At 47.1% G+C, this 23,981-nt stretch overlaps 1 protein-coding gene across 1 annotated transcript; it reads right to left on the reverse strand.

Annotated features, from left to right (window-relative positions):
* Positions 1-1,244: 1,244 nt before the first annotated feature.
* rbm33a (RNA binding motif protein 33a) lies at positions 1,245-23,366 on the reverse strand. Its single transcript, XM_076047660.1, has 19 exons — positions 23,176-23,366; positions 21,290-21,368; positions 20,988-21,036; positions 19,912-19,985; positions 19,486-19,759; positions 17,423-17,593; positions 16,776-16,941; positions 16,437-16,648; positions 15,951-16,338; positions 15,464-15,525; positions 13,047-13,176; positions 12,252-12,634; positions 11,419-11,706; positions 11,001-11,276; positions 9,835-10,614; positions 7,825-8,028; positions 6,543-6,734; positions 6,017-6,105; positions 1,245-5,866 (listed from the first exon to the last, which is right to left on the reverse strand). Exons 1-19 carry the CDS (start codon positions 23,192-23,194, stop codon positions 5,818-5,820), a joined length of 3,885 nt encoding a protein of 1,294 aa, XP_075903775.1. The 5' UTR covers positions 23,195-23,366; the 3' UTR covers positions 1,245-5,817.
* Between the last annotated feature and the right edge of the window lie 615 nt (positions 23,367-23,981).

Genomic DNA, 23,981 nt, shown 5'->3' on the forward strand with positions numbered 1-23,981 from the left:
GCGCTTAATATGCGTGTTTTTAAAAGTTAAACTGCATCCATCCAGTTGAAACCACAAAAATGATCCCATCTTTCACCCCAACACTTAGCATATCAAAGGCACAGAGGGGGTGGGATTGGGATATTGGGAGTTGAGGTTTTTTTTTGTTGTTGTTGTTGCACCGACATGAGCAAGAATTCCAGTTCCTCCTCTCAGCTCGCCCACATTGTGTTGTGTTGTTGATACTGCGAGGTGGAAACTTTGGAGGGGGACAAAGCGCGGCCCATCTCTGCCGCCGCGGTGACCTTGGCCACCTGACAGATACAAAAGCGTCGGCGCAGGACGGCATTCCTCAGGGCAGGTAAACAGAGGCTCCTCTAATCCCCCCGGGGGCCCTCCGTCTGCTCCAACTCAACAACGGCTTTCACAAATGTTGACATTCGCAAACACGGAGGAGAAGTCTGGCATTCTGCAAAAACAAAACTGGCCGTTTCTAAGAGAGTGCTGCTGCCAGTGGCCCCACCTCTCCTCCCCCCAACCCCCGACACCCACCCTGAAGATGGAAGGGAACAGCGCAGGCTGGGAATTTGTCAACGTTTTAGCGCACTCTTCAACTCTTCCTTCTCGTTGTCAAAAAAGGAAATAATGAACTAGTTTTATCAGCAAAAGTGAAGAAATAAAGAAGTACCTGATTGATGGAGACGTGGCTTGATGATCCAGTAGATGGACAAGGCGTTGGAACGACAGGGCTTGGAAAAAAAGTATTTGAAGTACAACCTACACGAGCAGTCAAAGGCTTGGACAAACCCTCTGAATATAATGTCTTTACTTTCATTCTCATGACTATTGACATTGCAGTTTCTCACTCAAGGCATCAAAACCACATATTCACACACATGGAATTATGGAGGACTACAATAAACGTGTCAATTAACTCAAACACGGTTTAAACTCAAAATAATTTAATTTTGACTAGTAGTGTAGGTTGTACTGAAAACAAAAAAAGACAAAGAAAAACAAGCACTGGGAACAGTTCCGGAAGTTTCTGTCAATCTGAACATGGAAAACTTTCTCAACTTAAATCAATTTAATAAACTGCGTCTAAACATATTTTCTAAATCCTACACTTAAGACTCTGCTCATGCAGAAGTGAGAACTTTACGATATGAGATGGTTCAGAAAACTGTTGGTTTGAGGCGAGCGCTTGAAGAGACGCGGCACAGACTTGGAATTGCAAACTACAAACAACACACAAATGCCACTGATGTGTTTCTCAAAAGGTTTATTGAAATGGTTTTCGGACATAAAGGCTCATTCGACACATTCCGTCTTTGGTGGAACCAAATCAACGTTCAGTCTCCTTGTCAACAACTTCATTTATAGTTTTGATAGTTCAGACTTGATTTCCCTCATCCATCACAAAACATGACAACATCGTGTTGCATATCATGGTAAACGAGACATGACATTATGGCTCATTGAGAATAGTGACATTTTTCAGTCAATGCACCACAACTGAGGGAGACGCAGAGACATTGCAGTGTTTCCTTCTTTGGAAAAAAAAACCCCAACAATAACCAAAAAAAAAAAAAACCTCCAACCCAACAGTTCACGTCAAAGAGGCTTTTCAGGGCTTTTTGGTGCAAAGTGTTCTAGAGCAACGTGTCTTTGGGGCGTAAAACCTGGCCGGTCGTCACACAGATGGACACATCCATCCAGTGGAGGCTAACAAACAGTGGCAGTCCAGGGAGGCCAGCTCTGCTCCATACCCAAGTCATAATGCTTCATCGCGCAACAGTGTCAGCATCAAAAACAAGTGACGGAGGAGGAGGGGAGGAATAGAAATGTCAAATTAGGGTGAACAGTGATCGACAGGAAAAGCAGTGACGGAAGGAGGTGCGTAAAGCTCATTGGAACCGTTGATCCAGGAGGGGGCGGCGGCGGGATGATTGGCTGCTGAAAAGGAATGGTGAGTGTTAGCGGTTAGCTGGAGCCGAGCGCTGCGGTCAGCGGCTGCTCTCGCCAGTCTGCTGTGGAGAGAAACACGCGTTAATTCCAGAGGAAAGTCCCCGGCCTGACGTCCACCTGCGTCAAAACTTTAGAGTTTAAATCACAGACAGTTAAACTAGACCATGCCAAAGTTTTTGGTGCTTTTTTTTCTTTTTTTTTAGACTGTTGGAACTGGTTGAAGTTTTGGGTTAGAGGTTTTTCTCAAATATTATAGATACTGCGATAAAAAGTTGCAAGAACCTTATTCATTTCTACCCAATTGCTGTTATGTAGAAAAAGAAGGAAACAAAACACAAAAACCTTTGGTATGGTCTTTAAATTTGTATTTAGGCTGAGAAACAACATCCACGACTGAGGCGACCTGTGGAAAAGGAAAGACTTGAATGTTATTTTCCACAATTCTGCTAAAAAAAAATCTCTGAATTTTTGACCACCAAATGGTCCAGGTTTTTTTTTTTTTGTGTGTGTGGTTTGTTTCTTCTAAAAAGCTAAGAGGGTTTAGTGGGACCGGGCCCGAGGAATGTGTATGAACCCAAATCCTGGTTCAACAATTAAATTGGCTTCAACAGAAGCCATTGTGACGGTAAGCACAAGAAAGTCCCAGAGAAATTTCTTGCATTGAAATAATCAAATTTGGAGCAACTTGAATAAAATCCTGCCCATTAATAAGGCTGGTACGGTCACAGTAATAAAAAGCACAATTTCCCACAAGGAAATTACAAAGAATTCTGGTCCACGTTACGACCAACACGTGTAAAAAACCTTAACATTTTTAAGTACAAATAGATTCAATGTGAATCTTTTCTTTTGTGACAAGACCAAGATGTCTCATACCAATGTGCACATCGCAGGCATTGCCTGTACGTTCTGAAATCCACAGGACTTTTACATGGCACTCAAAGTGAAGCTGGACACAACAACGACGACGACAACGACGACAGAAACAACAACAACAACAATAACACACACTCAAACCCAAAAGAGTTAGGGAACAGAAATAAAGTTACATAATTGCAACGGAAAACAAACTGAATAAAACATAAAAAATCAGTTTGGAACAAGTGCACAACATACACGAGAGTGAAACCGCCGGTACCTCGTGGTTCACCAGAGGCTTGGAGGGATGAAAGACTATTTAGAGAAACCCTTCAAGTTGATCTTAAAGGCTAAAAAAGAAAAAAGAAATCTTTCAAAGTTTCAAGGCTTTTCAGGTTGAGTGAAATTTAAATAAAGCTCACTAAAAATGTAAAATACTACAAGTCTAAAAACACATTAAGAAAGTGCTGGTGAATTCAAAGAATTCTTGTTCTTTTTCCTTAAAACCACAAACCTGTTTGCAATACCATCCAGATGTACAGCCAGTATTTATGAAAAATTCTCACGTTAACCCTCTGCAGTTAACTTTCATATGTGGCTTATTGTAATGAAACATACAACAAAACATTTATTTGCTTTTAACTTAACCTTTGGCTTTGCCTATCTATGGCTGTACAGAGCTGCACATTGCATTGGAATGTCTGAATGCCAAACTGTGTGGGAGGTAGAAAATTTCGTCATACAATTTTTCTGAAAAAAACCATTTGAAATTGTCGTTTGCTGCAACCCACTTGACACCCGGGGAAAATATGAGGCATAACTGAGAAAAATGCAGCAAGAACCGAGCAGCAAAGGCACCAGACACATGGACATCACACACACAAGCACACGTTGTTGGGCTAAAGTTTGACCGGCTTCACATACCTTCGTGTTTGCGGTATATTGGCCATGGCCATGTTTTTATTTTTTTTTTTTTATATGTATATTTCGTTTTCCCTTAAACTCCTCGTCAGTGTCCAGTCGTTCTAGCTCCGAAATAAACAAACAAACAAACAAAAGAAACGACTCATAAAATGATTTAAGCCCTGGACACATCAGCGGGTTACATACATGTAAAATTGACTCTTAGCTTTGTACAACAAGTGTGCAGGAACTCCAAGAGGATCAAGGTCAAGGGAAAGCCCTGCTCTACGTCCTACGTATCTACGGAGATAATGGTTGCCCCCTCAGCTGAGCTTTTCCTCATCTTGGTGATTGTTTATGTACAGAAAACTCTTGTCTGAATCTTTGTCGCTAGTTCCCTAAGATGTGATGTTTAAAAGAACGAAAACAAAGAAAAAAACACTTATAAAACATAAGCTTTAAGACAAAAAGGTTAACGGAGATGCTGTGGCCAGTGGAACGGGGGGAGGGGGGTGAGGGGTTGGGGGGGGGGGGTTGGCAGGAAGTGAAGGACAAATTAAACTGCTGCCGTTTCAAAGTGATGTCTGGCTGAATTGGAAGCCAGGCAGAGACAAACGTGACCTGTGAGGATATTAGCACTGGACGAGCACTTTGGGCTGATTCATTAGTTCATGCTGAAACGATTTTTTTTTTTTTGGTTTTCGGTTTTGTTTTGGACTTAAAATCTGAAGAGGTATCACTTAAGGTAAAAAGGGAACCAACAAAACATGCCGCCTGCAGAGATCGGGAACCTCATTTATGAGGAGGACTTCACTGAGTTTATATTTTCATCTTTCCTGCCAAACATGGAGGGTCAGTGTTGCTAGAACGCTCCAAGTGCCCTTCCAGGGTCACAATCTCGATTGCAAACTCTGAATACACAAGTCAGACTTTGTTTAACCTGCAGAAAACCCATTCATCGTCATACTTACAAATGTGCGTCACGCGTCAGCGCCTTGTTTCTTTGGCACGTTTACCGTGGAACTCGCAATCTACAAAAGTCCATGCATTAAAGACGCAGTCGACGAAAGTCTCAAACAATCATCCCCTCGCACACGCACTCCGAGGAGACACACTCGGCCCATTCACACCACCTCAACTACCCGTTGTCTTATTTGGTCGAGCTAAAATTCACATCCGTAACGCCTGACAGTCCATCCGACAGAGAAATCCAAGTAACGCCGAAAACACTGAGGAATTTAAAGGACACGGAGCAATTATGGAGCAAAACAACTGCAAGTAGCTCTGAAATTAAAACCTCTGAAGAATATGAACATAAAAGTCACACAGCGTCCACGCATCCTTGGGAAATAGTTATTCTTCACAACCTCGGGAAGTTCCGCGACGAGAGTTAAGATTAAAAAACAAAAAAACAACCAGCTCTATGCAGGTGCGCAAGTCCGCCACTAGGTCGCGCCATCCAACCAAAAAAAAACGAGGATTCAACGCCTGCGCCTCTGGTATAAACCAGTAGAAGCACCGTCCGAAGTGAAATACTGCCATCTAGCGATGAGAAGCCACATGACCGCCGCCTTTTTGCCATTTCCTCAATCTAAACGAAACCGACTTAACTACAATTACTACAATAAAGTGTTCACATCCCAAAGTGTGTTTTGTTGTGTTTGTGTTTATTAACATGAGCGGTTAGAGGGGAGCAACCATTATCCCGGAGTGCATCCTGGTTTATTGTGTCCATTAAAAGAAGCTGGAAATTAGGATTATTTCACTATTTTACTATTTTTTTCCATCAGACTGGCGTCGACTGTCCGCTGTCTCTGCAGTGCCATCATTCCACAACAACGGGACAAACATGGCACACGCTGTGCAGCCACAGGGCCAATGACAGGGTCACACTGTGATCCTCAGCAGGGGCTGAAGACAATGTTCCAGTGGCGCCGTGGCAACGTGACCGTCGGCCACGTGCGTTCAAGAGTTCAACGTTGATGAGAGAGAGAGACGACTGACGCGTCGCGATCCTCAAGGGGGCGCCGCGGGAGGAGGAGGAGGAGGAGGAGGAGGAGGAGGAAGGTTCCTGCGGCGAGCGCGTTCTGTCTTTCGCTTGTGCGCCCGTCAGCCGTCGATCAGCGCCACGTCGATGTGGGACAAATCGATCATGTGCCTGCGTAGCAATCGTGATAATCGTTGGCATGGTTGCCTCATACTGACAAACGCCCCCCCAAAAAAATTGCAATAAAGTGCGCAGCGGTGTGCATCTGAGTGGCCGCAGGAAGGGGCGATTGACAAGGAATAAGTAATGATGCTGAATTACCTGTGGAAGCTCATTTGAAAATTGGCAGCGTGCTCAGGACTGGTGAACTTGGCGACGGCTTTTCGCTGCTGCGGCATCAGCTTGAACATCTGCGTCAAAAATGGGAAGGGGGGTGGGGGGGTCAAAGTCAGCCAACGACGTTTGTCCACAAGAGGGAGTAAGGGTGGTGGTGGTGGAGGAGGAGGGCATCTGATGAATTCATTGACTCGCTTTACATTTAAATTCTTCAAAATAGCCACCTTCAGTGTCTATCTGAAGTGTAGACAGTTGCAAAAATAAGAAGAGAATTGCATGAGACAATCAAGCAGCCCTACAATAGGGGGCGCTGTGAGATCACGTTTCTCGGCACTACACTATGGCGGCTGCCAGAAAATAACCACCCTTGAATCTAATCACTCATTATCATAATGAAACTGTGCAACACAATTGAAACTATTAATCACTTTAACACACAATACTTCTAAGCATCAACCGTCATTTTTCACGTCAATAAAAAAAACAGAAGTGATGACTCGAAAGCACCGACCTCGATGGGGCCCATGGAGCGCAGGAGGTTCTTCAGCTGGACGTCGGTGGTGGACGACGAGAGGCCCTCGATGCAGACGGTGCGCCGCTCGCCCTCGCCCTCGCCCACCATCGGGCTCGCTCGGACCGCCGGGGGGCGACCTCGACCCATCGGACCGGCCCATTTACCGCGACCCCGGCCGGACAGCACCACCTGCAACCGGACGGCAGTTCCATTTAGATTTAAAAAAAAAAAACAAAAACGAGAGATGGTGGTGGTGGTAAGGAGAGTTTTTTTTTTTTTTTTTTTTTTTTTTTTTGAAAAACCGAGCTTCAACCTCGGCTTGTTTCAATGCGCCGCTCAGCCGTGGAGCAGCGAACATTGTTCCTCTGCCAAAAAAGGCAGAATTTTAAATGCGCGACGTGTGCGTGTGTGTGTGTGTGATTTCTCTCTCTCTCTCTCTCTCTCACACTCGAAAAAAAAAAAACACGCCAAGCTTTCACATGATTAACTCATCATATTTCTACACAGTGCATCAATGTCAGACGGTGATGCACGTTGTCACGGCGGCTCTTTATTTGAGCATCGGCGCCACGAGCAGCAGCAGCAGCAGCAGTTTTCTTTTAGCCGCAGAGGAAGGAAGAGGAGGTGCAGGAGGGAGCGCCCCCCCCAGAAGAGAGGCGGGGGGAGGTGTGTGTGTGTGTGTGTGTGTGTTGGGAGGGGGAGGGGGAGGGGGGGGGCAGCCTGAGAGGGAGAGGCGTGCGAGCGTTCTGGTGCCTGCCTCGCCCTGTCAGCATCGCTGAGCCTGGTAACTGTGACAGCAGCCTGCTGGTGACAGGCGTGCAAGAGAGGCCAGGGGACCTCGTGTAGCCCCCCCCCCCCCCCCCCATCTCCCAACCCCAACTCAACCCCCCCAACCCCTCCCACCCCCCAGTTACACTGCTTTTCAGCTTGTCAATACTTCTGCACCTGGCACGCCGTCCTGTCTTATTACCGCCGCTGCTCGATGGCCGCGTCTCCTGAATGCCAGGGCGGCCGCCAGCCGCCGCCGCCATGGGACGGAGAGGCATTTCAGCTCCTTTTTTTACTTCACGGCTGCCCTCCACCCCCCCACACACCACCTGACTTCAGGTCTGCGCTATTCATATACACCTTCAGAGAGAAGGGGTGGACGCTCGCCGGTGTCGACAGTGCAGACGGAGGAGAGGACTCCTGTGTGTGTGTGTGTGTGTGTGTGTGTGTGTGTGTGTGTGTGTGTGCGTGTGCGTGTGTGTGTGTGTGTGTGAGAGAGAGAGTGACGTACCCTGTTCTGCTGCTGGTTGCCCATGACCCCTGGACTGGCCTGTGGGGCTCTGCCTGCTCCCTGCTGCTGCTGCTGCTGCTGCTGCTGTCCTGTCATGCTGACCTTCCTCAGGTTGGCCGGATTCTGCGGCACCGCGGCCGCTGAATCCGCCCAGGTGTCCTGTTGAGGCGACTGGCCGTCAGTGTCCATCAGCTCCTGAGGACCCTGACAAGAGGACAAGGATTCTTCAGAACAGTGCAAAAAAAACAAATCAAAATGCAGCAAAGAAGAAGAAGGAAAGAAAGAAAGAAAGAAAGAAGAGAAATCAGGCCCCGCATCTGAAATGCGCCGGCGCCGGAGTTGGATCCATTCCTATCAGACACAATCTGCCGGGAATAAAGACCCAGTGAACAAGGTGACGGTCTCATTATTGAATAAAGTCACAGCTCAACTGGGTTGACGGGCGGGAGCAGGAATTGAAGGTCGTCCCTTCTCCTCCCTTCCCCGACTCTGCACAGAGACCTGACAGATCAATACGGTGGGGTGGGGGGGGGGAGAAGAATGGAGGCGATATCTCTGACCTGCACCCCCCACCCCCCACACCCCAACCCAAACCTCCCCCAGTCTGAGAGTAAATGGATTAATCCCTCCTATAGAAATCACGGCCCCTGATTGCGCCCATCAAGTGCTAAGCTGCATTACACCCGAGCGACAGCGGCTCGATGTGTTGCCCACCCCCCCCTCACACTCCCCCACCCGCTTTGTGTGTCTTTGCGCCGCTTTGTATCGTCACTGATGAAAATATAATTTGCCTCTTATCTGTGTGCCTAAGCCACACAAATCCAAATCCTCACAAGTGGCAACTTTCTTACACAGGTATTAGCCCCCCCCACCCCCCCACCCCCCCATCTCACCCCCCAAACAAAATAAAAGATTAATTACAAGCGACTTCTTTTGTTGGCACCTTGAAAAGATGGGCTGATGGGGAGGAAGCAGCCGAGGGATGACGGAGAAGAAGAAGGGATGAGAGAGAGAGAGAGAGAGAGAGAGAGAGAAGGGGAGAGAGAGAGAGAGAGAAGGGGAGAGATAACATTGTCAGGGGCCGGATGATGACAGCAGAACACTGCTGGAAGGCGGAGCGCCGAGACGTCTTCCTTCAGCGCGGCTGCAGGCCTCAGCCGCTCGCTTCCTCCTCTCGTCGCTCTTTTCTTCCCCTCACATCCCAATCCTCTTTTTTTATTTTTTAATACATTCTTCCAGATGCGACGCATCAGATAACTCTCACGCAGGTTTTTTTTTTTCCCTCCCCCCAACATTAAGGCACAGACGCCCACCTATCTTCATCTGCAGCCAGCCAGTCAGCCAGCCAAGCAGTCAGTCAGCGATACCGGCTGGCACGGCAGCGTGATCCTCTGGGACGGGAGTCGGAAAAGCAGCTTATTCGGGGAAAAACACAATCGCGCGCTGACAACGTGTCTCCTCGGTGACGAGTATGAATGTTCGACATGCACGCCTTTGTGGCTTTTTCAATTAAGATTAAGGCGTAATTAAGGCCGGCGGTAACTTATCGAGCCGGTTTAAAATAGCTGCCGCTGGTAATTCTGGACCTTGACTCGCCGCCAGTCCCTCCGATCGCAAAACACAGAAGGAGGGAGGGGAAAAAAAGGGAAATTCTTCATCTACAAGAGGGTGTCAACCTTTACAAAGCGGGGATGAGACGTCCAAGTCAGGAGATAAATGTCATACTGCTCCATTTAGTGTCTGCGGCCTGTCTCAGCTCTCAAGGTGCGCTGAGGCTCTGCGGCTTAAATACCACTTCCCAAAGCTTTAGGAGTACAACTCTTTACAGATCAATTCTCCAAAATGACACACAAATTGCCTCTCATAGGTTACACATCTTTTTGAGGAACACAATTGACAGTGTTAAGGGCGGCGGAGTGGCATTTCCTTTATTCCAAACCGTCACCTCGTTTGTCAGCTCTAATGAAGCAGAGAGTGACGAGTAAAAATGAATCAAATAAAAATGCTCACCGCTCCTGAAAGTTTGACGACTCGGACTTTGGCCAGCACCGGCTGGCTCTCGGCTCCAGGGTTCTTGGACCGCTGCATCACAGTTCTCTTCAGGTGCTGATTGTGGCCCATAGGGGGCGTCAGAGGTACGTTGTTTTGGGAGAGCTGAGGCGGCGCACCGGGCCTGATCCTGTTCTGCACAGCGCTGTTTCCTGGCAGTAGCGCCTGCTGCTGCTGCTGCTGCTGGTTGAGCTGCTGGTTGAGCTGCTGGTTCTGCCTCCACTGCTGCTCCGGGCCGGGCCCCGGGGCCTGTTGCGGCTGGGCGCCGCCTCTCGCCATTTGCAGGCGCGCCTTGACGTTGGGACGCTGCGCCGCCGTCTGGGCAGCGCCGTTGGGACTCGGGGCGGCGCACTGAGGGGGATGGTTGGGTGGCGGGTTGGATGGTTGTTGGGGTCTCTGGGACAGCGGCGCCTGTTGCTGAACGTGTCTTTGCTGCTGCTGCAGCAGCAGAGGCTGTTGCTGCTGCTGCTGCTGTTGCTGCTGCTGCTGCTGCTGCTGCGGTGGCGGCGGCGCTTGGTGCAGTACCGGCGGGGCCGTCGGCTGACTTTGTTGCGCGGGACCAGCCTGCGGGGGGTTCTTGTCCGTGGCGTTGAGCCTGTTCAGCAGCTCCTTCTTCCGGACGCCGGCCTGCATCTGCCGTCGCATCTCCTTGGCCCTCAGGACCTCCTCCCGGCGACGCTTCTGCTCCTCGATCTTCAGGCGGTACTGCCGCGTCTCCTCGTCCTCGTCGGCATCCGCTTTCTGCGGGACGGAACCAGCAAAAATAAATAAATGAAACACTCAAAAGCAGCGGTCTGCCACCACTTCTCTGAAAGCACAGCCGCGAGTCTCTTTGTCCTGATTGGACCGTATGGCTTGGCTCAATCAAAGGCAGACGCCACAGGGGAACTTCAACAGTATTGATCTTGTTTTTTCCCAATAATAGACAGAGACTGCTGTCGTTAACAAGCGTATGATTGAGTTTTAAATACAGGGGAACCCTGCTTGGCACACTAATCAGCCTAATAGAGTATTTTTTGTTTGTTTCATTTTCTTTTTAATTCTCAATTGTTGGGTTTCCATCGCCACACAGTCCCTGGATTATTTCCCCCCCTTAAGCAGTTCTTGCTGCTAACACGCAGACTGACCTGTGGTGCCGTGCTGGGCTGCGTGTGAAACGCGCCGCTACCGCCGCCTTCTGCCCCAGGCTGCATTTCGGGCTTGGCAGCAACGTGGCCTCTTCCTCTGCCACCGACGGGAAACGGCTGAGCGCTCTGACCGGGACGCAGCCCCGGGGTTGCCTTGGCAACGGGCCGTGCGTTGGAGGCGGGGGGGCCACTGTTCATGCCGGCGTTGCCAGGTGCGACGGGGAGCTCCCGTAGGTTGCTGTTGCGCGGCTGCATTTGCTTCACCATAGGTGCGTTCTGAAGAAAAGGGGACCATGAAAACACAGATTTTTAAACTCGCACTTAGTCTTTGGGATTATTTCTGTGACCTCGCACTGAATTATTGGAACTCCTGACGAGCCCATTGAGGAAAAATTCAGAAATAATGTTAATATCTCACCATCCTCTGCCTGTTGGGCATATTTCGCTGTTGGTGGTTCAGAGGCCGCAGAGCCATGGGCCTGGGACTGCCTTGCATCTGCTGATGGTGGAAGGGGTTTGGACCATGCAGGAGAACTGGGCGGGGCTGATTGATGTTCTGCTGCTGCGGCTGCTGTTGCTGTTGTTGTTGATGGTGGTGGGGGGCCAACTCCTGTCTGTGATGATGTTGGTGCTGATGCATGGGCTGATGGGACGGCATGGGGTCGTGGTGTTGCGGCTGGGAGCCCAGGGAGCCGTGCATTACGCTCTAAAATATTCATGCAAAAGACAAAAGTACGATGAGCACTTTGAATTTATGACACACAAATAAATGCGGATGGAATTTCTATTTAAATCATCAGAAGTGATATTTTTATGAAAGTGCATCTAGATTTGTAAAAATGCAATTGTTTCAGTGACCGCGCAAAGACCAACTTCCAGCAACAGCAATTCTGTCACTAGAGGGAGCTCTTGACTACATCTCTTCACCAAAACGGCTACAACAGCATGCTGCAGGAGCATTAGTAGGGATAATAGCTACATTTGTTTTATTCATATACACAATGTATGGTTCTCAACAATGCAATGACTGAAAGAAAGCAACACATCCCTAGACTCTTATTTGAGAAATCATCTGATTTGTTGGAAGTTTAGTAAGAAATGTCACATAAAACAAAGGATGCCAATACAATATTCACAATGACCATATATAAATGTTGGAAAAAAAACATTAGACAAGACATTAGAGAAGTAAATGGCACACAAACACAAACAGATAGAATTCCAGTGGTTGTAAAAAGAAGAATCACTTACTCTTTGTCGTACCTGCATCCCAAACTGGACTTGCGGCGGGGGGAAAGGGTTTCCCTGCTGGCCGAAAGGCTGACGAGGGCCCATGAAGGGCCGGGGCTGGTTAGGGGGGCCGCCCTGGTTCAGGTTAACCACCCCCTGGTGGCCTTGGTGGGGAGGCGGGGGTCTGGGGGGTTCTCTTGGAAAGAGTCCTAGCGGACCCTGGCCCGGCTGATTGAAGCCCGGCCCTGGCGGTCCGAAGCCCATGTGGCCCTGGCCAGGCAGCTGCTGCTGCTGCTGCTGCTGCTGCTGCTGGTGATGGAGGTTGTGATTGTTGCTCATCAGAGGGCTGGGCCCCTGGTGATCAAACATGTGCAGCCCTGGAAACCGTGTTGACTCAGTGCGCTCTGTACACACAGCGGAAGACCAAACAGCAGCAAAAAGAGAGATGTCAGGAATTTCTGTTGTTGTTGTTGTCCTTTGCAGAGGTATAGCGCTACGGACATGAAAGCACCGACAAATAACTCCATCAGGGTGACGCAGTGAACAAACAACCGCTGGTAATTTTTAATTCTGCACCAAGACTCTTGGTTTAAAGACAGGTTGGAAAAAAAATAAATATAGATATGTAATGTGGTTTCTTCCAAGGCTCATTCAGATGTATATATACACATGCATTTAACATGAGTGCTGCTCATAGTGAAGCTGCAGCTCGCTGCCAGCGTACCCTGTAGGTATACCGCCAGAGGTGATGTCGAATAGGATTAAATATGCTAAGAGAGCTTTGTACGCCTGCTCCGGACTGGGTGCAGGACTCACCTCCCATAAAGAGAGGCTCCCTCTCCTGGGGGCCTTGCGGTGGCTGGTTCCTGAAGGGCTCCATGTGATGAGGTGGCCTCTGGGGCTGGCCAAAATTACCCGGCAAGTGCTGCTGGAAGTCTCCCACTCCCTGAGAAAGAACAAAAACTTATGAATAATTGGCCATTCTGGAAAAAGCCAATAATCACAAACAAATTAAACTAATGAGAAATGTGAGTGTCTCGTGGAATATTGCATCGGGCGCCAGGACTTTGTAATTGATGCATTGGGGTCATTAAAAAGACGCAGAATTTTACTTTGTTTCGCATAAATATGTATGCCAATATTTAAGAAAGCCTTCAGCCTGAATTTCAGAGCAAACCTGCAATAATGCGTTCAAGGGTTTCGTTGGTGAAGCATCTAAAGGCCAACGTCTAATAAGGTAAGTGTATCTCAGATGTGGGTGAGCCTCCCCCCCACCACCTTTGTTTCAATCACTTCATACGTCTGGCAGCTTTCCACTCATTGTATGTGCATTCCTCCCGAGCTATCTCTCAAGGAAAACTAGATAATCACCCAATAATCCCTCCACGGGATTTGAATCCCCTTCATAACCGACTCTTTTATTCTTTCAAACATCAATCCGTGCTGAAAAATTAACCTGCTATTCAGTGCGTGGCACTTCCACAAATGGGCGGCGTGCCTCCTCCTCCCGAGTCTATTGTAAATTACTTAAGATGCTATCAAGGCTTAATCCATCTTTATTCCGCCGCGGTGTGAAGGTATTTAGAAGAGGGAAGAGGTGCTGCAAAGGCGAGAAGGTCCCAAAAACTTGCCAAAGAGAAAGTTAATCAAAAAGGCTTACGAAGACGGGAGATCGCAGTGGGGGGGCAACAACTGCGCTGTTATATATACAAAAAAAAAAAAAAAGGTCAGACTGGCAGGTTTGCACAATGAGGACTCTGGTGTCCATATAATACCCGCTCCAATAAGAGCTCATCCTCTGGCGTTTAATCCCTGATAAACAGGTTGTGGGCAGCTCAATACAGAGCTGATGCGAGGGGCAGATCTCAGCGGCCAGGCGATAAGCAGGACATTTATAATGGAGAGGAGCAAAGAGTCAAAATAATTAGTCAAGGATGGGAATTGTGAGAATAAAACAGTGTTGTTTCTGGGTATTATATTAACACTTAATACCAGCACAGACTGCTGGCCCTGCAGCATAATGCACTGTTCAAAGACTGTAGTACATTTAAAAAAAAACAAAAAAAGCTGTGGCACCATTACAGCCCCCCCCACACACACACAGAGGGAAAAAAATGCATTCTGATAAATTTAATTGGTGATTAATATTTCAGAACTACTCTCCATCCGCGGAGATTAATTGCTGCAGCACCTATGATGCCTGCCATTTACCATGTCTTTTAACAATTAATTTTGATGGGATGATAATGTATGATAATCACGAGTAATCAGGTGCCCACTGCTAAATGGGATGTTGGCGGCCGGTGTGTCACCTGCATTTCAAATTGTGCCCTTGGCTACAACAGCCTAAATGCGATTGACAGCTTGGGAATGCGAACACTCTGCTGCTCATCAGCCCAGTTGTCTGTGCGTGTCCTTCCAAGCCCACCTTTCACTGTCTAGCAGCACGAGCCAAATCAGCCCCCCACCTGCCCCCAACCTCCATCAACATCTAGTGCAATCACAGACCTCCCTGAACAGGCTTCAATATGCTTCATATATGAGGCTTCGTATCACTGGTTGTAAGCGTGCCCCGCACAGTCCCAGCTTGTTGGTCCATGTTTTAAATCCACGTGTATGCAATTGGATGCAGCTATTTTTAAGAGGCTGATTTGCATAAATACATACAAAATGCCACCTGATGGCGGCGCAGGGTAACTTAAAGCCATTTCCCTACATAATGTAATTAATTTAAATCATTCCCATGTTCACTTTGTGAAAGAAAAGATCTTCTTCTGAGAGGAAATTGCCAATTTTCGGGGAGGATCCATCGTGCCGCCGCCATGTTTCGCCAATTTAAATACCTTTCCTAAAGAGGTCTTCATGCCTCTGGGAGACAAACTTGTGCAGAGTGAATTTAACTGGCAGTTTATCCCGGTTTCACAAGTCCATTATATGCCAGAATAGCCGGTCTGAGCCCAAACCCCATCCGTGAAGATGCTCAAGCTAAGACCCGCCGCCTCTGCCGCAGCTCCATCCGCAGAAAGTCGACTGCCTAAAGCCACTATCGCAAATTTCCAGTTGTGCAGCCAGGCTCATATCAGTGTTTACAGATTTGCTTCACCGCTATTTGGACAGGCCGGGCGGTCTAATTGCCGTAATGATATTGCCCTCGCAAAAAAAGGCAGGCGGACCATGTGGAGAGGGAGAGAAAGTGAGGCGAAAGGGGAGGGAGAGGAGCAGCTGCTACTCACGGGGAACCTCTGAGGACTCACAGCAGGTCTGGGCTGGCTCTGAGCAGGAGGCATCAAGGGCACTGCAATGAGATATTGAGGGGGAGGTGGGAGAGAGAGAGAGAGGGAAAAGGGGGGGAGGCAGGAGGCAAAAAAAAAAGGGGAGGAGGCCATTAGACATGTCCACGCTAAAGGCTGTTATACAGACATACATGTTCAATTTGAAATCACACTCGCGGCTCATATAGCCGGGCAGGGAGCGCAGAGAGAAATTTAAATGACCAGACAAATTAAATGTTGATATTGTGTGAACGTTTATTAAGGCTGGAAATTGCGGCGATATAATTTACTCGTCTCGATTCCACTTTGCCGCCCTGTAAACACGACCTCCGTTTCAATTAACGCTCAAATGCAGCGCTGCTGAGGGACATTTAGTGTGATCACACAGCCCAAGTCGGGACTAAAATGAAATCTCAAGTGATGCGGCGGCGGCGCTGAATTAGCCTACCTTGTACAGAGGACGACGATGATCCTCTGAAATGGGGATTAATGTGGATGTTTTTGGGCTGCGGGGCCTGCTGCTGCTGCTGCTGCTGCTGTTGCTGCTGCTGCTGCTGCTGCTGATGCGGGGGGAAGTTGGGAGGCGGGGAGTTCATCATACGCGGCGGCGGCTCCATCTGCGGCCGCAGCGGCGGCGAGCGGTGCATCATGTGTGGGGGGATGAGTGGCTGCAGTGGCTGCTGAGCGATTGGGCGCCCGTGTTCCTGGAAGGAAGCGGGTCCTCTGGAGCGCAGTGGGTGGTGGGGGTGTTGGTGGTGTGGGGGTTGGTGGTGGTGGTGCTGCTGCTGCATTTGTTGATGATGGAGGTGATGAGGAAGTGGCATTTGAGGGGATGGCTGCAAATCAAAAACAGAAGTTGGGTTAAAAATTGGATCATTAAGGCAGTTTTGGTGCTGAAATGGAGATTTAAGGGTCATAGTGTGTGACGCCTTACCAGCTTCCCCATGTGGCCCATCAGCGGAGGCCTGTGGTCGTTCATCTTCCCCCGGTATCCTCCTCTGAAGTCAGCCATGCCATACGGGTGGAAGCCTCGTCCTCTGCCTCCTCTGGCTCCCCAGCCTCCTCGGCCTCCGTAGCGGTTTTGTCTCTTCTGCCGTTCTTGCTCCTCAAACTCCCTCAGATCCTGCTTGGCCTTTTCGGACAGTTCTAATGACGTCACAACACGAGAGCACGACAGGCGGGTTAATGCCATTCTCAGTCATTTAACGCGTTGTGCTTTTATTTTTTTTACGTCAGTGGTGGCTTATTTTGAAAATTGAAAAAATAATGGTACCAAGAGTTTCAGGGATGCTCCTCCTTTTGCTCGAGTCAGACAGCCGCACGACGGCACCATCTTTTCTCTCGGATTTGAATCGCAAACGGCCAGACTCCTCGTCTTCGTCGTCCTCCTCGTCCGACTCTTCCTTTGTTGTATCTCCGCCGACCACATCACTTTCAACCTAAGCAGAAGATTAGGGAAATAACTAGCGTTACGGCACGTGTGACCTTCAACAACTGCCACAACAAAGTAAAGGCACCATTCTTTTAATCAAATACACTAGCAGTCCAAAGTTTGGATACATCCCTGTGAATTTAATGTCTTTCTTATGACTATTGACATTGCAATGAAGGCATCAAAACTACGTATGAACACACATGGAATTATGGAGGAAACAATAAAAGTGTAAAAGAACCCAAACACATTTTATATTCAAATTCTTCAAAATAGCCATGAAAAGCATATTTAGAGTTATTAAACAAGTTTTTCTTTGCTGCATAATTACAAACATCTCATTCATAAATTTGATATCTTCAGTATCTATCTGCAGTGTAGAAAGTTGCAAAGATAAAAAAAAATGCATGAGAAGAGAGAAAACTTTTGACTGGTAGTGTACATTGAAATGTTACATTTCAGTATCACTAGTTAGATATGGTGCTTACCATTTCTGAGTCATAGACCAGGGAGTCAGAGGCGGCCGCTTCCTCGCCCTCTTGCTGTGGCTCATCTGCCCCTTCCTCCGCACCCCCAAACTCCTCCTCGGGGGCCTCTTCCTGTCGGACCCCATGTGCACTGACGGGCTGCTCATCATACGAGGTCGGGTCTTCCTCATCCTGAAAAAGATTACGTGGGCGGTGCAAATTCATCAGTTCGAGAACAACGCTCCTGGTAAGTATTGAATTAGGAGTTCAACGGATGATTTTGAACTGGCGCGGCAGAGCGAATTTTGAGAAGGGCTGATGAGTACGAGTGCTGTGTACATTTGAAATTTACCTGAATGGTGGAAAAGATGACAATGACAATCAAGCGTATTGGAAAGAATGCTAAACGGGAGTATAACATCTGCACTTTGGACACAAATTCTGTTTTGTTTTTTTTATAAATGGTGAAAGGGGGGGGGGGGGATCACAAAGAGCAGGAAAGCAAACATTAAAATGTCATGGAAAGGATTTTGGGGAGACACCATGTAACCCCCCTTTTCAACCTAAATTACCATAACAGTGGGGGCAAGGCTTCATTACCATTCCTGACAGCATTTGAAATTCAATGAGATGTAAATGTTTGACATGCTATACAGAAATGCGGGCACAGATAAAAACACTCCTCCCCAGTTCAGTGATGGTGAAAATATCATTGACTGACTTTGTGCAAATTGCTTTGTTGTTGGCGACGCTGTACATGACTCTGCACTACAAACACCGCACAGAGGTAAACATTCTGGGAGATTACGGGGTCCGTTTTTTTTTTTTTTTTTTTTTTTACGTCTCGGCAAAAAGGAAAATAATTCAACGTACAACCCAAACCCACGGTTCTGGCAGGCGACCATCGAGCTCCTACTTGCAATTCAAACATTCTATCAAGATAACACAACAGCAGCAACCCCCCCCCCCCCCCAACCCCCAAACAAAAACTCATTGCTAAATAAGGTCAAACTGTAGGTCAGACCATGGTGTTTGGTGTTGCGCTCCATTAACCTGCCAAACAGCAGCACATATTAATGCAGGGAAAAAGGGAGGAAAAAAAATGCTCTCAGCAAACCAAATGGATGGACGTGCCGCCCCGAGGGAACACAACAGCTTAATCCTTTAAACTGTTCCACATAGTACTCCATGAATACCACGGCCAGCGAAATGTCAAGGGCAGCCGGTTGACTGACTGAGCTCGTAAACAGTTAATACACATAATACAAATAAGCAGCCGCACCTACAGCTGCCTCTGCCACCCCAAAAAATAGGGATCGACTGGCGCCGCACAGTTCAAAGAAGGTCGACGTCTTATCTCCCGTTTGGTGAGACGAGCCGCACTAATATATCTCTGTCAGACGCCAAACACCATCACACCTCGGTAAATGGACCGTAACGGACATTTGCACATGGATCTGGTCTTATCTTTGATCCTCTTTAGGCCCCTGTTAAGAGGGAAGGGGAAGGAATAAAGAGGAAACTCGCATCAATCATTAGAAAACTGTATAGGGTGTCCTCGGGAAGGTCAATAATCTTTTCACCTGCACGGAGACTTTATCAGATCCAGCCTAAAGCCCCTCCCCACCCTCCCGAGATAAAAGCCGCCCACATTAACCTCCGTCAATTGGCAGCACATCTCCCTGACACAAAGCAGCCTCTTACTCTCGGGCAGATACAGGCCTCAAGGTCACAAAGGCGAGAGATTTGGAGGGGGACAGCACTGCATTAGCCCGTGCCAAACAAGCTGTCAACACAAACTTTGTCAGCAAGACGGTGAAATTAACTGGCGGGAGGGTGACAATGAGAGCCGCGGCCCAAAATGCCAACAAACATCTCCTTCTGCTGAATAGATTCTCAATCCAGGCCGTCGCCTCGGCCAGACAGGAAACCTGACATTATCTCCAGGATACAATAGAGGGAGACAGAAAGGGAAGCAGGAGGAGGGTCGAGTGCGCCTGCATGTGTGTGTGTGTGTGTGTGTGTGTTTGTGCGAGCGCAACCGCAGGCTTTCACTCGTGTGTCACAAAGACCGAGAGGCTTACTTGGAATTCGCCATCAATGGGCTCATTGATTTGGATGTCCAGCACTTCATCCTGGTAGTCGTCGTCGCCCTCTCCACCGTAGCCTACGTGGTCCTCGGCCATCTCTCCATCCTGGCTGTACCCCTCCGCGTACGCCTCGTCCTGGTACCCCTCCCCCACCCCGAAGCCCTCCGCGCCCACGTTCTCGTCTGTGTAGTGCGCTTCCTGCGATTTGTCCTGCTGCTCGTAGGAAGTGCCCAGGCTGTAGGAGGCATTGATGCCGACATCCTGGCCGCTGAGAACAAACAAAAGGTCGGCGCTTTGGGTATGCAGGGGCTACACGTAGTGTGATGCAAATTTCCTCACCTCTTCATGGCGGTTTCACAACTTTATAGAAAAAAAAAAAAAAGGCGTGAGGACTAAAAGAAACCCTTGCGATTAGCCTACCTTGCATTGATATCTTCGTCATCACTTTGTAGCAGGTCATCGTTTAACTCCTCATCTGATGCATCGGAGGGATTCTGCAACAGAGAGGATTTGGTTTTGACAAAGGAGAACTGTTTGTTTTCCTGTGTGTAAGGTGTGGTGGCAGGGGACCACCTCCATCCCCAAAGGATGCTTTATGCCCATGTGGTGAAGGCAATCTGGGCAGGTCAACAGAGTTGTTTTTTTTGTCCACTGTGCTTCCTCCTCGGTTCACATCAACACATCCCCCTGTGGAGGAGCCACCTGCTACAAGTCAACTGTTCACTTCTGTTTCCCCAAGTCTTCTACCCGCACTAATGCCTTACATTTCTTCCTTATGTTGTAAATGCACACATGGACTCGACATCCCCCCCTCCCCACCATTTGTTCTTTCATTTAAAGATTAAAACGTATTTTCCTACTGCCCAAACATTCTTCCTTTCTGGATGTGGGTAAAGAGCGAGGTAGATAAAGTTCTGGGAATTAATATAATACTCACTCCAAGTCAATTTCTGTTCGATTTAGCTCCGGAAGACATGTACACTAGAGACCAAAAGCACTTGCTACATATACTCCTGATGACTGCGAGGAAAATGATAACAATAAAGTGGATGAATCCACAGCCACCTACAGTGGCAACAGAAGCTGAGGGAAGTGTGTGGGATGGAGGCTTTAACTGCTAAACTACAACTAAGGTCTGATGTCTTTGGGAGGAGGTGGCTACCTATAGCAAGAGGGGAACCTCACACTAGGCTGGATTACCTTAGGTCTCCACATGTTTGTTTGTTGTTTCTCAATGGCTGGTTCTGTTCAGCTTTCTGGACCCTATAGAATTTTGTTTTGTTTTGTTTTCTTATCATGTCAGCTGCACTCATGCATGGCTCATGATGTTGTCAAGGAACTGTTGTATTGTCTGAGTTGTGTTTCTAGTAATAAAAATAAAAATAAAGTTTAAAAAAAAAAGCACAACCATATTTTCCTGCTTCTAAGCAGAAAAACATTTTCAGGTGAACACATGGTGTTGTTGATGTAAAAGTCAGATTTTTTTTTTCTTTTACCTTTTTACCCGACAGCCAATCCTCCTCCAGCAATTCTTCTTCCAAGTCGCTGAAGGGAAAATACATTTATTAGCTGTGTCACTCAATAGTATGTTACCTAAATCACAAAACAATAAATATGTTTGGCGTTTAAGGCCATTATTAGTAATTATGATGTACCATATTACAGCATGTAAAAAGCAAGTGCTTTTTTTTCGCCAACTATAGTTTTCAATTATTTTTGTTAAGCATGAATGCAGTCATATGTAACCAAGGTTATGTCACCTCTGGTGAAAACTTCAGTCACTTTTTAAAGGATTTACCTCTCTAGATCGTCATCTTCACCCCTTCTTCTGCGGGAACGCTCAGCACCAGGTTTGTCATATTCGCCAAAGTCACAATCTGAACAAAGAAATAGGCAGCTAAGAGAGCAGGTAATAACCTCCAACTCCATCTGTCCATGGGGAACACCTGGAAGCCCCCCCCCCCTAAAACTTGTCAAACACAGTCATCATTTGAGTTGTTTTACGCTGCTAGGGTAAAAAGCCACACTGTGCAGGTGTGGAAACCACCTCTGCACCACCAGAACGACCCTCCTTGATCAGAGGAAGGGTCCAACAACCCCTATCTATCCACCACTTACAATGCAAACTTCAGCGCTCTCTTCAGACAACTTAATCCCGATTCACAACACAGTCCTTGTGTCGCCCAACTGCTCAAATTGTGGCAGGTTGCCGTGGAACATACAACAAGTTTGTTTGAGTAATGACACACTGATGGATTTCAGCTATCAGCATCACAAAACAAATCACACGCACATTAAAGGGCTCATTGGAAAGCGACTGTCATACAGGAGTGCATACATACCCCAGACACAATTTGAATGACCATGCAAAAACATTCATTAGGTAGAAGTGCAAACATTTTGCACACCATACAAGGCTAAACCATCTACCCTGAGAGCTTGAAGTAGCAGAGGAATAAGAAAGCATACTTCTCAAAAAGAAAGTGTACATATTATTTAAAGGATGTGTGCACATACTTCTGTCTCAACAGTTAAGTCTTATGCAGCATTTTTTGTTAGCTGTAAACAATTGGGGATGACCGTGTTTGGTTATTTGCAGTTAAATGGGAGAATATTAGCAATGACGTGAATTAAAATATGGCCCTGCGATGAACTGGCGACTTGTCCAGGTTGTACCCTGCCTTCGCCCTATTACAGCTGGGATAGGCTCCAGCAGACCCCCGTGACCCTGTGCTCGGGAATAAGCGGGTTTGGAAGATAGATGGATGGATGAATTAAAATACCCCACAAGCAAACACAAACTGTGGATTATCTAGACAGTAAGCAGAGAACATAATTAAATGAATGAATCTATTAATTAATTTTTATCTAGACACTTTCTAACAGATGCCCAAGCAGTTAATCTATTTAACAATATCCTGTTACACAGATAAAAAAAAAAAAGAACTAATAAAAATAATACCTGTATTGTATTATGTTAAAATGTAAACTGGCTAAGCTAAGGATTGTTACAGCATTTCATACATGTCTTATCAGGTCCACTGTGTTTATTGGGCCTACACGGCCAGTAAACGCCGCAGTTATCCATCCTTGCACGGACTTGGACGACATCTACGCCAAGGGGATTCGTGCTGGAGGTGGAATAAACTGCACACTATACACGCAGTCAAAAACCGTTATGCACGCCTGGGTTGAGCCTAGATCCTGGCGATAAGTTCGGAAAAGAAAATCAAAGCACGCACGACATGCACGGCTGCACGTCGTGGTTTTACCAAGCGTTTATATTCCGTCATTAGTCATCACAAACGCCGAGGCACGATAAATACTACGTTTCAATGCGTTGTGTAGAGCATTATACGTCTATTATTTACGAAATTGCATTACATATTGCGACCTTTAGCAACTGTGCTAACTAGCCTGCGATAGCACGGGGCTAGCAAGTGCAGCTTCGACAAAACGCAAGGCAGACACTTTTTAACGTTAAGAAAAATATTTTAAGCGTGCTGCCAACACAATACCTAACATTTCAAATTACTCACAAAGACCACCCAAAAAAACAACTTAGTTTGGCGAAAAACAGGCGGTGCCCCATATAAGGCCCAACAATGCTAAGTTTAGCTCTATTAGCCAAGATGGCGTCAGTGCTAACGTAGCACTGTATGAAATTCGCTGATTTTTACTCACCCTGGGCGTTTGCGGACATGCTAGAAGAAACAGACCCAACTTGATGTGCCACTAAAAAACTGGAGAGTGCATTCGGTCTTCAGTAATTCGTCATTTTGACGGCACAGACCATAGAAACAAATGTGTGGCAACAGCTTCTATGCGGCAACGGCTTTCGCTCACGAACAGAGCACAAACATGGCAGCGATGATGCATTGTGGGTGGGGAGACCAGCAGCAGCAGCAGCAGCGACAGCTGCTCGACCGTTTGTTGCATTAAAGAGAACGAACGGCGCGACGGGCCAAGTAAACAAACTATTTACTACATGCGCTTTGGCTGAACCCTGCAGTTAAACAAACCACTTTTTTTTTTTTAGGATAAAAATAGTGTGTGTTGTGACATTCGATTTTGTTTGTGTTTATTTCGTTTGGAATTATGTCTAGACGTCGCCTCACTTTTATATTCCGTCATTACAGTGTGATGAAGAACGATTATTTGTTATATTTTTTGGTGTTTATTTTTCTGATTGTTGAGATTTTGAAGCGAAATTCTGCCAAGCAACATTTGTAAACGTACTGTAAGTGGCTCACTGACAAGTTTTTCTTGGCCCCTCTTGTGGTTCTATTATGGATCTCCATACATAATAATCATCAAAGATCTTGCGCAAATAATGACATATGTATTGGTCTTTTTCATAATGCTCCATAAACTGTGCATTATGAAAAAGTTGGATTATTCTAAAATTATTATTGACTGTACGTAAAAAACAAAACAAAACAAAACAAATCAGTTGTTCCTGCTTTCCTGCTTACAAAATAATTTTGGAA

This window comes from Nelusetta ayraudi, unplaced genomic scaffold (genome assembly GCF_046127955.1).
Source record: "Nelusetta ayraudi isolate G7.1 ecotype Tasmania unplaced genomic scaffold, CSIRO-AGI_Nayr_v1 ptg000094l, whole genome shotgun sequence".
Classification (NCBI taxonomy): domain Eukaryota; kingdom Metazoa; phylum Chordata; class Actinopteri; order Tetraodontiformes; family Monacanthidae; genus Nelusetta; species Nelusetta ayraudi.

Bases quoted from the DNA above. Each gene is read 5' to 3' on its own strand.
- rbm33a (XM_076047660.1), bottom strand. The intron at 19,760-19,911 runs GTAGGCTAATCG...GTTTGTTCTCAG, and splicing joins GACGAAGATATCAATGCAAG to CGGCCAGGATGTCGGCATCA. The intron at 10,615-11,000 runs GTCAGTCTGCGT...TCCGTCCCGCAG, and splicing joins AGCCCAGCACGGCACCACAG to AAAGCGGATGCCGACGAGGA.